Here is a 15,074-nt window from a genome sequence, read left to right on the forward strand (position 1 = left end):
AAATGACACCGGTCGAAAACACAAGGCATGATGGGAAATGTTTCAAAGCAGTCATGACCAAGCTTGGGCACATGTCCTTTGTGTGAAATTTGAAGCTGATCGAAGTTTTGTGGTCAGTTATGGAGATTTGGAATTTTTTTGCGTGCTAACGAAAATTAGCATTGCATTTTTGTGGCGGCGCCACGACCAAACCGTGACAGATACGAAAATTCTTTGATAACTTTTTCATCTTCAATGGGTCCTATGTGGTGTTGCCAAGTTTTAAGCGAATCGGATGAATCCCCTCAGACTAGTTCGCGCAGATGCGTTTCGAGGGCGAAACGCCATTTTTGACCTTTGACCCAAGATGGCTGACTTCCTGTTTGGTTTTGGGCGGGGTCACAATGTAACTTTTTGCTCATTCTGGGGCGGAGACTACACGTGGCGATTTTCGTACATATCGGTCAAACCTGGCGGTCGTGCGGTTCCATCGTTTTTTTGGCGGCGAAACCGCACGCATAGCGTGCGTTTTCTGTCCGTTTTTTTTCACGCCACCTAATTATCAAATTTTTCGCCAGGCCTGAGGTGCGTGCAAATTTCGGTGAGTTTTCGGGCATTTTTAGGGGGTCGAATTAGCGATCAAAGGCGGGCGGGGTATAATAATAAAACGATATAATAGCGAAAACAATAGGTTCCTCTGTCCCATTCTGGGACATCGGAACCTAATAAAAGCGAAACAATAGGTTACCTCTGTCCATTCTGGGACATCGGAACCTAATAATAATAATAATACCCGCGATCCTGAAAAGAGGAGTGAGCAGGTCAGAAAATGGATGGATAAGAATAATAATATTAAAAATAAAAAATATAATTTTAAAATGTTATTTTTTATCAATTCGTAGACATTTCAGGCGACCCCACATGGGGTCCACAACCCAAGGTTGAAAAACACACAACAAACAAACAAACAAACCTCCCTTTCCAAAGATGATCTTTGAGCTGTAACTCCTCCCCCTCAGACGGCAGTGTGAGCGGACCCAGCCGATCCGGCCCCGCCCACCATGTGAGTGACCATCGGTGCTGACCCCTCCCCCTCCCCCTCAGGTCCGATCAGACCCTGCTGGTGCAGGTTGAGGATGGAGTCTGCGATGATGCGAGCCGTTTTCTTCTGGTACCCCCCAGACGTGACCATGAGGATGGGGATGCCCCGCCTCCTCGCCGCCCTGAACACCAGCTCATCCCTCTTTATGATTCCCTGAAAGACAGAAGAAGCTTTTTAATCTGAACCCCTCCATCCATGGAGCGTAGAACATGTTCTGATCATACACACAGTGTGATGGGGCAGGGGGCATTGCCCCCCCTACTGTTCAACAGTTTTCATTACAGTTTACCCAAATTTTTTGATAAAAAAACTATTCTGAATATATTGTGCCATAAAAACAGTGACTGTACAAAATATACATTATTAAATTTGTTGTTCTTTTAAAAATATAAGTAAAGCAACTCTATCACAGCAGGGGCCACATGTGATTGTATCTGCTCCGAGGGTCACATGGTCAATATTTATGTCAGACAGTATTTAGAATAATGACTAATCTGAGCATTAATTAATACAAAACATTGTGGTTTTGTCGGTTTGTCGTCATTTTGTGTGTTTTTTTAGTTGTTATATGCATTTGTATTTGTTATTTTTTGTGTTCTTGGTGTAATTTTGTGTATTTTTCTGTCATTTTCTGCATTGATGTTGTAGATTTGTGCATTTTTTGGGGGTCACTTTCTGTATTTTTGTTGTTGTTTTAGCATTTTTCTGCCATTTTGTGTATTATCGTGGGCTTTATATTCCTTACAACTTCTTGAAATACAATTTTTTTGGATTTGTTTTGGGGTTAGGGTTAGGTATAGTGTATATATATATATATATATATATGTTACACACAATGTGGCTGGAGTGAATCTCTTTACGTTGATGTTTTTAATATCCCCCCCCACCCCGGGAACAATGTCAAACTCCACCTATAATTGTGATACCTGAGGAGAGATGGACAGCCCCCCCAGAGGGTCTCCATCCAACACGTCCGTCCCTGCGTTGTAGACGATGATGTCAGGGCGGACTTCGTTCAGCGCCCCCTCAGAGTGAAGCTCCACCTTCTGGAGGTACTCAGAGTCTTCAGTGGCCCAGTCCAGCTCCACCCTCCTCTTTATGGCCTCTGAGGACCCCACACCACATATTACACACATGCATACATGGTCACTTGTGGAATGGAACAAAATTTTGTGGCACAACATTTTACGTTATAAAAAAATGGGGACATAAAATTCCCAGGTGCACAAAATAAAATCCAGTAATAGTTTCAAGAACGCAAAGGGACGCAATGACATTTGACCCTCTTGCTTCCCGTAGCATCTCTCACACACAGTGTTTACAAGATGGAGGACAACGTGGAGATAGTGGATGCTCCGTTGACTCATGAGTCAGTTGTGTGTAGTAATGAAACAGCTAGCAAACAGCTCAGTCAGCGTTAGCTTGTCTGTAAACGTTCCAACGTGTCTGTGGATCTGAGACTAAAGCTAGTTCTAAGTAGAGGTTGAGACGGATCACCAAGTGAAAACAGTGATGTGTGTGATTGTGTGTTTGGTGTCCACACACAGATCCTCTGACCTTCATCTACACTCTACTTGGTCCTAAAGTCAAAGAGTACAGATCATTTATTATATCATATCATATAACTACAGACCAACAGTTAGAGACACACCATTCAGACCATGGTTGGGAAATTAAAAGCTACCATATTTGAATCCCACATGGGAATTTAAAAAATGCCTTGATTATGGGTGGGGCTCCTGAAGCAGTTAAGCCACGCCCAGTCTATACTATAAAATCTTCAAAGAAAAATCTATGCTATGCTAACTAGCTACTCCTTATTCACTATATCGCTGTTCACTATTCTATCAGTGCCCACAGATGATAGTTTTTATAAAAGGGGTGGGGCTAACAGTGATGCACAATGGTCCAATGACATCACAGAATCTCGTCCTCAGCCAATAGTAATTGTAATATCCTGGTTCAACCCATAGAGGGCAGCACCTCTGACATTTTACAACTAAATACGACAAATTAAAATAGTTTGAGTCAAATGTTGAGAGTAAATATAACTACTTCATACACAATATATGTGTTTGTTTGGGCTTTAGTTACTCTCGTATAAACAAGTAAACAACCTCTAACTCACTCTTAGCGTGCACGTCTCCAGGATAGATGTGACGGTTAAACATGTCCATGATGAACACGCGCTGGTCGTTTAAGAAGTCACGCTCGTGTCCGTTTCCCTGTGAACACACAGAACGTTTTTAATCATCAGAGTTCACATTAAATCTAACAAGTAAGTCTGGTTTAATAAAGCCTGGCTCTGTTTTGTTTCATGTTTGTTTACTGTACATAACATAAAAATCCCATTTAATTTTAAAATGTTGCTTCAATTACTGTTAGGCAGTTCATTTAGATTAATTAATTAATTAATTACAAAGTCTCTGATTAATTCAATTAATTATTTCAATTGAGTCCCACCACGAGTTTCAACATTACTTTTTATTATTTTTCAGGAAACATGAGTTTTTATAAAACAGCTGAAACAGTGACGTTTATGTTTCCTGTTCCTCTTCAGTCCGTCCCACTTTTCCAATAAAATAATAGCTTATTGTCACGTGAAAAGATCAAACACATACTGCATGTTAATCTAAAGTTCACTGGGAGGGGGTCCCCAAATGCCTTCAAGAAACTTAGAATATTTTTGAACAATTTGAGCCCATTTTTGCTTTTTTTTTTTTACCCCATTTTTCTACAACTCCACCAAACTCACCATATTTTAACTTATTTTTTTAACACTTTTTCTTGCCACATTTTTGCTCCTTTTAACCTGACACTTCAACATCACATTTCAATGACTTTCCAGACATGTTCAGCACTAATAAACCATTTCTACCACTTTTACACCTAATGTCACGTATGTTGACCTATTATTGTCACTTTTAACCTCTTTTCACCATATTTTGTGATATTTTTGCCAATTTAACCACATTCACCATTTGTCATGCCCATTATTTACCAGGTGAAACTAATTGTTCCAATATTAACACTTTTTCTGTCTGTTTTTATCCACTCTAATTTACAACTTTTAACCAATTTCTGTGGTTTAAAATCACATTTCACCTCCTTTTACACCATTTTTGGTCACTTTGAACCATTTTATTAGTGATTAAAACCATGATTTCCATCTTTAAGATGACTGTAATAATAATAATAAATGTTCCTGGATAACAGTGGATCTATTCAGATGCCATAAATAAATGTGGTTATCACAGATTCATAGAACAATGGACCATCATTTACTGACTTTATGGATGGACCCCAAAAATCTCTCCTTTATTCCCCCTTATAGATGGTCCGTCTCCACATGACTGTTCTTCAATGTTTCATGTCTGTGTTTCAACCACCTTCAGCTACAGTGGTGGTCCCTGCTCTCTGGGACCTTTATTTTGGAAGATCCCAGCTCTCTAGGACCTTTATTTTGGAGGATCCCCGCTCTCTAGGACCCTTTAGTTTGGAGGGTCCCCGCTCTCTGGGACCTTTATTTTGGAGGATCCCCACTCTCTAGGACCTTTATTTTGGAGGATCCCCGCTCTCTGGGACCTTTATTTTGGAGGCTCCCAGCTCTCCAGGACCCTTTATTTTGGAGGATCCCCGCTCTCTGGGACATTTATTTTGGAGGGTCACGACCTTGAACGAGTTGAGAACCAGTGGTTTAAAACTGATAAAAAGTGTATTTACAGAATGTTATGATGACCAGAAACACGCAGCTGATGAATTCAAACAGTTTGACACTGAATATAATCATGATCTTCCTCTGAAACGACACCATGGACTACTTTTATTGATAAAGAGCCTGATTGATCGATGTGGATCTAAAGAAGTGATCGACTAACCTGATGAGCATCCAGATCAATAATGGTTGCCCTGGAGACGCCCTCCACTCGCTCAAACAGAAACTGTTTCATAAAAGAAATACAAGATTTAATATTTAAATGAGGACAGAAAGGACGCCCCCTACGCCCCCTGAAGATGAAAAACAGGGGTTTACCGTATGGAGATAGATTTGTGTCTTTGTTATTTAATCAAACAAAAACAATGGGTTTGTAAACAAAACTAACATTACAATTACTTATTTTTTAAATGTTGGTTTTTGTTTAAAAAAATCAAAAATTTGTTTTGATTAACAATTCAACTGGAACTTGTGGGCGGGGCCTCCTCCGGACGATGTTAGAAGTATTTTTATTGGTCACTTTTGAACAATGGTGCGACAATTAATCAGAATTGGTATGTTTAGTTATATCTTAGTGTCTAACAATTAGAGATATTGTAATCAGTCATAAACAAGCATTAGACGTGCATGCTAGCAATCTGATCGCTAACAGGGACCAGACCAACTAACAGTTTGCTTAAGTTCAGAGATCGGGTTATTCATTAATTAGCCAACAAACTTTTCAATTTCATCCCAAATGTCTTCATTTATGAAATCAATAACATAAACAAAACACCTACAAACAAAAATAAATAATCAGAACCTATAAATGTAACAGAAATGAAAAGATCATTACATTATTATTACTGCATTAGATATGGACCTGGAACTAAATGTAACATGGAACTTAAGTAATAATAAAGTCATAAAATAATACTTTCCTTTTTGTTTTTTAAGCTTTTTATCACAGATTGTAAAACATGTTCCTTTATTAATTAACTATTTTAAATGTGGTTTTCATGCAGGTGGTTAGTTTAATTTAGTTTGTGATTTTGATTTATTATAAAATATGACGTTACTTTTCCATTAGGTTATACATTTAAATGTGTTATTTCTTCTGGATTATTGCAGGTGAAAGTTGACCTTAGTTTAAAGTGGAAACACTTAATAGAAGTTTGAGAAGCACTGGTTTACTGTGATATAAAACATGTGTAGAGCTTGATGCTATAGAGTAGCCTTGATGGTCAGTGTGTGATGTCAGCGTATGGCACAGAAACCTCCTCCTCTGTCACTGGAGCAGTGATGGAATCCTCCTCCGTAGGAACACAGGGACCACAAGCTCAACAGGTGATCAGGTCATCCATCACACATTTAAAGTTGATCACATCCCCACATGTTCTACTGTGACTCACCCACATTAATGGCCCAGCCTCGATCTAGAGCAAGTTTTTCCAGCCTGTGATAGAAACACTTTAACATTAGAAACTCATTAAACAAGGAACGTAACATTAAAGTTTTCTTCACCTTAGTTGTTTTTTCTGTCGTTGAAAAAGCTTGATTTTTAAATACATTTTTATTAATTTTCAATATTTTTTTCATATCGTTATAAATAATATATTTTTGTATCTAATAAATTGTACATATTTTCATACATTTGTATTTATACAGTATTGTATAAATATTTTTATATTTTTTAAGATAAATTTGTTTTTTATATTTTTTCTGTAATAATCACATTTATATATATTATATATCATATATATATATATATATATATAGATATATATATATAATATCTATCCCAAGCTAATCCCTTTTTAAATGAAAGCTGAAAACCTTTTTAGGTTTGTCATTTTAATTCTTTGTAAAACATTTTCTTATTGTTGTTAATAACTTGTATTATTTTAATGCTATTTTTTAATGTTTTATAATTTATAAATTCTTCCCTTCTCTGTTTTTTTTTTATCTCTAAGATTTTTATTTCTCATCTTTATTAAATTACCTGTGTGTTTTAGTATCTAACCATTTTTATTATTTTACCTTTTGTCACTTCAGCAAAACAAACTGTAACCTGGTTATTGGTGTTTTAAGTTTAATCTTTGTAAAAATACATGAAATGAAAAGTTTTATTGTAGCATCAACATCTTTGTAGCTACAGACATTAGTTACAGACATTAACTACAGCCATTAGCTACAGACATTAGCTAAAAACATCAGCTACAGACATTAGCTACAGACATTAGCTAAAAACATCAGCTACAGACAATAGCTAAAAACATCAGCCTACAGACATTAGCTACCAGACATTAGCTAAAAACATCAGCTACAGACAATAGCTAAAAACATCAGCTACAGACATTAGCTAAAAACATCAGCTACAGACATTAGCTACAGACATTAGCTAAAAACATCAGCTACAGACATTAGCTAAAAACATCAGCTACAGACATTAGCTAAAAACATCAGCTACAGACATTAGCTAAAAACATCAGCTACAGACATTAGCTACAGACATTAGCTAAAAACATCAGCTACAGACATTAGCTACAGACATTAGCTAAAAACATCAGCTACAGACAATAGCTAAAAACATCAGCTACAGACATTAGCTACAGACATTAGCTAAAAACATCAGCTACAGACAATAGCTAAAAACATCAGCTACAGACATTAGCTAAAAACATCAGCTACAGACATTAGCTACAGACATTAGCTAAAAACATCAGCTACAGACATTAGCTAAAAACATCAGCTACAGACATTAGCTACAGACATTAGCTACAGACATTAGCTAAAAACATCAGCTACAGACAAGTTCCTTCATTTTCTAAATTCCCTCCCATTGGACCAGTTAGCCTATCGTCATTGTCTCCAGTGTGTGGTCAGTAGCCATCAACACATATTATTATTATGACCTCCACCAGAGCCTGTGTTTATTCTGTCACAGTTAACAAGACAAGTTGAAAGGTTATGAACGCATTTGGATGAAATTTTCAGGAAATTGTTGATAATGGGACAAAGAACAGTGATGTTCTGGATAACCATAAATGAGAAAATAACATATATATATATAATATATTACATATCACATTATGGGTGGATGTGAGCCTTGCCTGAGCCTGCTCCTTTAAGCGCAGTGGCTTATGGGTAATGTAGTAGTGGTAGGGAAGCTCGTTCATGTGGACACCTGTGATAGCAGAGACGATAGACGTAACCAGCCAATCAGGATTCAGATTTGCTGCCGACATCACTACTAATATTTGGCTGAGGATTGTAGTTCAGAGGTTGGATCTTTTCCTTCTTCTACGAGGATATACATTCTGTTTTTGTGGTGAACGGACGAAGATTTAAGCCGTTGTGTGGGGCGCAATTTCAAAGGAGATGTGAGTTACTTTATGTTGTCATCAATGTGTGTTTATTAGAGGAATATGTCTTTTTAACAGTACTTTGGTGTTTTGTTGTTGTGTTTTTTCATATTTTTCTGTAATTTGTGTGTATTTTTCTCAGATTATGATGATTAAACACTAGTTCATGTGATGAAAGGAAGACGGACAGGAGGAAAAAACACCCGGGGGACACTGATCAACAGTGGGCCAAAAAGATAAAGTCACTAAAGTCACCAACCAACCAACCACTGCTGCTGCTGGGCTCAGAGACAAGCGAGGAGGGGACGACTCAGCAACGCACGCTAAAGTCTGTGACTGGCCATCAGTAAAGTGTGTGATGTCTTATCTTTCATGACAAAATACGTAACACATTTATATGCCACACCCCTTTCCAGCTGCACACTTGGTAGCTTCCATCCCCACACACGAAGCGTTCGCCCCCCCCTCCTCCTTTCACTCAATCTCAGGTGCATGGAGGGTCAAAGGTCTCCTGTGGCTGCTGCTCAAATATAGAGGGCGTCAAAATCTCACGCACACACTCTCACTAATCCACACGTGCACATTGCCGTGCATGAGCAACAAGGTCTTTATAACCCCACACACACGCACACACACACACACACGCACACAGGTTAGTGTGATGATGTGCTTTCACACTAATGACACACATTAACATGTGTGCACGCCCTCCACATTTAAATCTAAGCTAAACTAAACAGTGCTGGTGTCAATAATCCTGATTCTGAAGCATGTTTTTCTCCCTAAAATGATGAATTATGGGTAGTTTCAGTGAATGAAGCTGTGAGTCAGATACCAACCATGATGGTTCCTCCTGTCTGGGTCCTCAGGGGCCTCAGAACCTTCCTCTGCACCAGGAAGTTAGGCAGGAAAACCAGGGGAGGGATTTCAGTGATGGACGCCACCACCAGAGACCACTGCACCAGATACCACACATTAGACACTATACATGGTCAGTGCTGATGTGTGCATGGAATGAAGAACCTAAAAAGCCTTTTTCTGTTACTGATTAATTATATTTTTCTTTATCAGATATTCACCAGCACGTCTCAGCTAATGCACTACTGCAGTGATGTCCACCAGTACAACACTTAATAAACCCCCTGAAAAGTTTAGATTCAAAAGTGAATTTGATATACATCACATTACCACTCTGTGTTCATCTGTTTAAGAGATTAACAGAGGGCTTCAGGAGAACGTCATTGTGATATTTTCACTTTTGTCTCTTTGAAGTGTTAAAGTATACTTTATCACCTGGATTTTAAAAGGTTTCAGGAAGGAATATGAAACACAACATGACACAAAGAATGCCCCAAAAACACACAATTAACAAGAAAAGCATAAAAAATGACTGAAAGCAAAAAAACAAACCCTTTGTTCTTGCCTGTAATATTCTACCTGTAATTATTAGGCAATCACATTTTTGTGGCCCCCACTAGGACACAAAATTACTCCAAAAAGACACAAAACTACTAACAAAATATACAAAACAAGTTTTAAAAACACAAATGACAAGAAAACTATACAACATTAAGACAAACACATGAAAATGACAACAAAAAAAATACAAAATCACTTCAAAAGGACACAAAACGACAAACAAAATACACAAATTGTCTTAAAAACACTAAAAATGACTCTAAAAACACTCTGAACAATAACATAACTCTTAGATGTTTCCTGTGTTAATGCTCTGAATATTTATTATTCTAATGCTGATATTACTGTTGATCATGTGACCCTCAGATCACATTTCTTTGGCTCTGCTGTGATAAAAGTTGAGTTGCCCACACCCAGCAAAGGAAGTGCGTGAGTTTCCACATTAACGTTTACTTGTCCTGTTAAATCCAGAGTCATCAGTAACGCTAACTGTCTCATTGGTTGATCAGATGTGAGAGAAAATAACAATATGATGTAACACAGTGACATGTGACATCATGGCTAAGCTACCTTTAGCCTGCTAAGGTAGCGTTTGGTGTGAACCACCAGCAGGTCGTCCTCTGTTGCCTCCAGAGCCTCCACGATGTTCCTATCAGTGAAGAACTGATCCTCTGGAACACAGCACAGGGTCTACAGTGAGACAGCAGCACTAACGCCAAAAATATATAGAAATATATCTTGTAAAAACATGCAGTAGTTTGACAGGTGTTTGGTTTCTCTGGAACCGCTATATATTAACAGATAAAGTCATGATGTAGATGTTTACTATATGAATGACCTGTTCACATTAATTATCCAGTGAATATTCAATTTTAAAATACTACAGCCATCTCAGAGACTCAACTTCAAAGTAATTAAATTAATATCATATTAATAGTATTGATATTCTTAATTAAATGTAATAATATGAATTATTTTGGAAGTTGAGCCTCTGAGATGGCTGTAAATATACGTATGTATATTAAAATAAAAATATGTTTGGTGTGAACTGAGTTTTACTGATTTAAACTGTGAATATTTCTGTGTTTTTTCTTTTTCCTTCTTTACAGTAACAAACAAAGCAGTGCTGAACTGACGAGTTCTTTCAAAAAAAAAAAACAGTGTTTAAGGGAACGCTGTGTAACTTTTGGCCACTAGGGCCACGAGACCGATAACATTCACGCAAGCGCCCCTAGTGGCCACAAGTGCCACAGCACTGTCGCAAAAAATCAACAGTCAGTCAGTCAGTGGGGCCCGCCTCCCTTCGTCTTTTGACAAAAGTTGACCTGGAACTTCTGGATAAAGATTGGCTCTAAGGGCTGGGCTCACGCCGTGGATACAGTCTATGTGCTGGAGGAGCAGCCGCCACCGTCGCCCTCCTCTCCCTGCCGCAGCGAGGCTGGCCAAGCACCGGGTCTCCGGTGGTCCCAACCCTAGTGAACTACAGCGGGGAAAAAAAGTATTTATTCAGCCACCCAATTGTACAAGTTCTCCCACTTAAAAAGATGAGAGGTCTGTAATTTTCATCATAGGTTTCACATTTGACGTCTGTCATTATCAACAAAGGCTACATTACAAAGTATTGAGTTGAACTTTTGTTATTGACCAAATACTTAATTTCCACCATAATTTGCAAATAAATTCATTAAAAATCCTACAATGTGATTTTTTGGACTTTTTTCTCATGTTGTCTGTCATAGATGAGGTTTATCTATGATGAAAATTACAGGCCTCTCATCTTTTTAAGTGGGAAAACTTACACAAATGGTGGCTGAATAAATACTCATTTGTCCCACTGTATGTATATCCGAGCCTCCAGCATTTTCCAGGTCACATGACCTGGTCTAAGACGGTCCATCCTCCAAACTTACATAGTCCGTATTTCAAGTGTGAAGCCCTGCTCGAAGCACTGATACTGTCAGTGCTGTATATTGGTTAGGGTTCATTTAAAATCATTTAAAATAACTCATATGGGTCAACTCTTTAGGTCAAAAAGTCCGCGGTGTGGACTTTAAGTGCCCCCCCCCCCCCCCCCCCCCACTCACCTTTTAGGAAGCGAATCACTTTCCCCCATTTCCCTGAGTCAAACGGATGCAGCTTTTCGAGGCCGATGAAGGTGATGTTGTAGTCAGGATGGTAGACGATGGGTAGACATGATGGAGGAACTCTGGAGTAGAGCAGAGTGCTGTGGGGGCTGAACGACAAGTAGAAATGATAACAAACCATAACAAAAGACACACATGATGTAAAAGTGAACACAGAGACCATGACAATGATTATATTAACACAAGAATAAGGATTCATTATTAAATCAGGATTAAATATGAATAATTAGTGCATATATACAAGCATATATAAGAAAAATCATCAGTATCATATAATAAGCTATCATCATAATAAAATCAGTAAAAATATAAAAATAAATATTGATGAAGAGTGCCATTAGATTCAAATAAATGATGTAATTTAAAAAGAAGGAACAATTAGTTTAAACTGGCAAATAATGGACATGACAAATGTTGAATGTGGTTAAATAAAATAATAAAATCATGAAATCTGGTGAAAAGAGGTTAAAAGTGACAATAATGGTCAACATATGTGACATTAAGTGTAAAAGTGGTAGAAATGGTTTATAAGTGCTGAACATGTCTGGAAAGTGGAAAAAAAATGTGTAGAAAAGTCATTAAAATGTGATGTAGAAGTTTCAGAAATGGGAGAAATGTAGCAAAAAAAAACTCAGATTTTTTAAAGAAAAATTTGAGTTTCGATTCAATTTTCTATTTTCTTTTTAATGCACTTAAAAATGACTGCAGACATCAGATATATTGTCAAAAGTGCAACTTTATTGCTGTGATTGTCCTCAAGAGTTAAAATGTATAGAACAATCCTAAAATAAAAAGTAAATGATGCTGTCATTAAACTATTTCAAGCTTTAACCAACTTTTAACAACTTCACAGTAGCTTCAATTTTCTGATTAAGAAATCAGATAATTACATATTTTATATCATTACAATTGAAAAAATAATAAACTCTTCCCTTAGCATCTCAGCATAGTGTGAATAAAACATTAAACATGCCTGTGACACACATAGAGCTACTCAAAGGTTAAACACATGTAAACAAAGAGGGGGCGGGGCTCACATCAGAACGCAAAAAAGTCTGAAAAAACTGTTGTGGGAAATTTAAAAAAAATTAAAAATAAATATTTTAAACTCGAATTTGCAATCGATTTTTTTGCCCAGCCCTAAAAAAATACATTAAAAGGAGCAAAAAATATGACAAGAAAAAGTGATGAAAATAGGTTCAAATATGGTGAGTTTGGTGTAGTTGTAGAAAAAGGGTAAAAATAAGCAAAAATTGGCTCAAATTGTTCTTTTGGTGACCCCAAATGTGGTCCTGACCCCAAAGTTAAGAACTTCTGATTCAGACATAGTAATCAATAATCGATTCATACATTTCCAATAATAACTTATTTAAATGGTAAATTTGAGGAAATACTATAGAAGGATATTTTAGAGTTAGTCAAATAAAAGGTGAATTATTCTTAAAACTACATGTTTTTTTCCCTTCCCAAACATATCGTCCTTTATAGTTATTGTAAGGCCAGTATCGTATATCGTCCCATCCCTAATAATTATGTGATGCACACATCTTTCCTTTTCTCCAACATATTTTAAACGATAAGAACGCTGAAATGTGATGTTTTGTGCAGCCTGTCAGCGTTGGTGTTACTGTTCCATTGATGATGGTGTTATCTTGTGATTAAATTCTGACATCATCACTCACTCATTATAAAATATTTTAAATTATATTATAATGAGAGGAGGTGGAAAAAAACATTGCTTTTATTTCCTTTCAGAATATTATGTGATGCTTAAATACTTACCGGCTTTTCCCTTCATTCTCTTCTTTGTGAGACATGTTTGTGACTCATTTCTACATTTTCCTTAAAGACACAAAAACAAAAGAACATAGTTAAATACGTTTACAGGCAGCCACTCACAGCTGGGCTTAAATAATAATAATTTAGGGAAAAAAATTATTCAAATATTTTTCATGAATAATATTTTAAATTCTAAGCTAAAAACAATGAAAGGAGGGATTATTCTAGTATTTATTACAGAGAAACAGAGACGAAGGCGTTCCCCGTGGCGCATGCGCAGAATCTAGTAAACATTTCCACAGACGCAACATGTCAAAGAACTGACACGAGACACTGACATCACGTCCGTGCGTGTTTTAGGATCAAATTGTGATTATTAAACTGTGATTAATATTATTAATATACGGACACACGGTGCGCGTGTCACGGCTAACAGGGTTAGCTTCCTGACTCACCTGCTCCGTGTGACGCTGCTGAGGGACGCTAATGCTAATGCTAACGCTCTGCTGCTAACAGACTCTGACGGTGCTCGTCAGTCATTAAACTCTGTCTGTGTGATGATATGTGAGTTATTTTATCACTGTCACACACTCATGTTTACTTCCTGTTGACGTAATGACGTAATTATCCGTCATATGCGCGGGCGAGGAATGACGTCAGACTGGTTTTTCTCGTTTCTGTCACAGCGATGATATATTATGACTTTATTAGTTACATATAGCTACCCTGACACGTCATTACATGGCCTTTATTAGATCTGTGAAAGTGTGCTGCGGTATCTGCCCCAAAAACCGAACCTGCAGATCATTTAATCAGACTGGGAATGTACCGTAGCTACTAAATATTAAATCTAAATAAAGATTTAACATATTTTTTTAAATTTAACATTTAGATTAGGTGAGAGAGTTTTTCTTTAGGTACATTTGTTTTTTTAGGTCAGGTGAATTGATTCATTTCACACTAAAATCACTAAACTGTAACAATGAAGCAACACAAACTGTTTAAACAAACCAGGACATGAAAGATAAATGGCTTAAACGACAAAGATTAGACGGCAGGATTAATAAATGAGAGTAAATAAATAACTTGTTCAGTGCTGTGAGAGCAGCATATTATACATTTATTTATTATTATTTAGATTTAACTTTGACACAATATTTTAAGATAATTTTTTTCACAAATATTGCTGTAAATCTGGTCAAACGTGACGTAAAAGATTCACATACTTTTTTTTTTGGTTTGTTGCTAAAAGTTTATTTTTTCAGCAGGAGTAACTTTCCAGTCCATACGACTCACACTATTTCAGCGACTGAATCTGGCGATCTGAGTCGCTGGAAGTCGCTCACAGTTGAACATTTGGAACTTTTCAAGCAACTTGGAGTGATGTTGTTATTTCCTGCTCCTTATTGCTTTTTAAACTAAAAACAAAAAAAACATATTCCTTAGTATCCAGTCTTCTCTTGGTCTGGGGAATTGTTTTATGATCTGACTTATTGTAGAATAAAATACTTTGTGAGGCCAATACTTTTTGTTTTTATCCTTTCATAATGTTTTCATGTAAATCACTGTTGGTAACGAGACAGCGGGAAAAC

At 37.0% G+C, this 15,074-nt stretch overlaps 1 protein-coding gene across 1 annotated transcript; it reads right to left on the reverse strand.

Annotated features, from left to right (window-relative positions):
* Positions 1-661: 661 nt before the first annotated feature.
* hdac11 (histone deacetylase 11) lies at positions 662-14,099 on the reverse strand. Its single transcript, XM_028447102.1, is given in 11 exon segments — positions 662-1,234; positions 2,008-2,186; positions 3,210-3,306; positions 4,960-5,022; positions 6,012-6,088; positions 6,188-6,225; positions 8,975-9,096; positions 10,130-10,230; positions 11,644-11,792; positions 13,486-13,545; positions 13,938-14,099. Coding segments are annotated over 10 exon segments (1,101 nt in total). The 5' UTR covers positions 13,521-13,545; positions 13,938-14,099; the 3' UTR covers positions 662-994.
* Between the last annotated feature and the right edge of the window lie 975 nt (positions 14,100-15,074).

Source organism: Gouania willdenowi, chromosome 5 (assembly GCF_900634775.1).
Source record: "Gouania willdenowi chromosome 5, fGouWil2.1, whole genome shotgun sequence".
Classification (NCBI taxonomy): Eukaryota; Metazoa; Chordata; class Actinopteri; order Blenniiformes; family Gobiesocidae; genus Gouania; species Gouania willdenowi.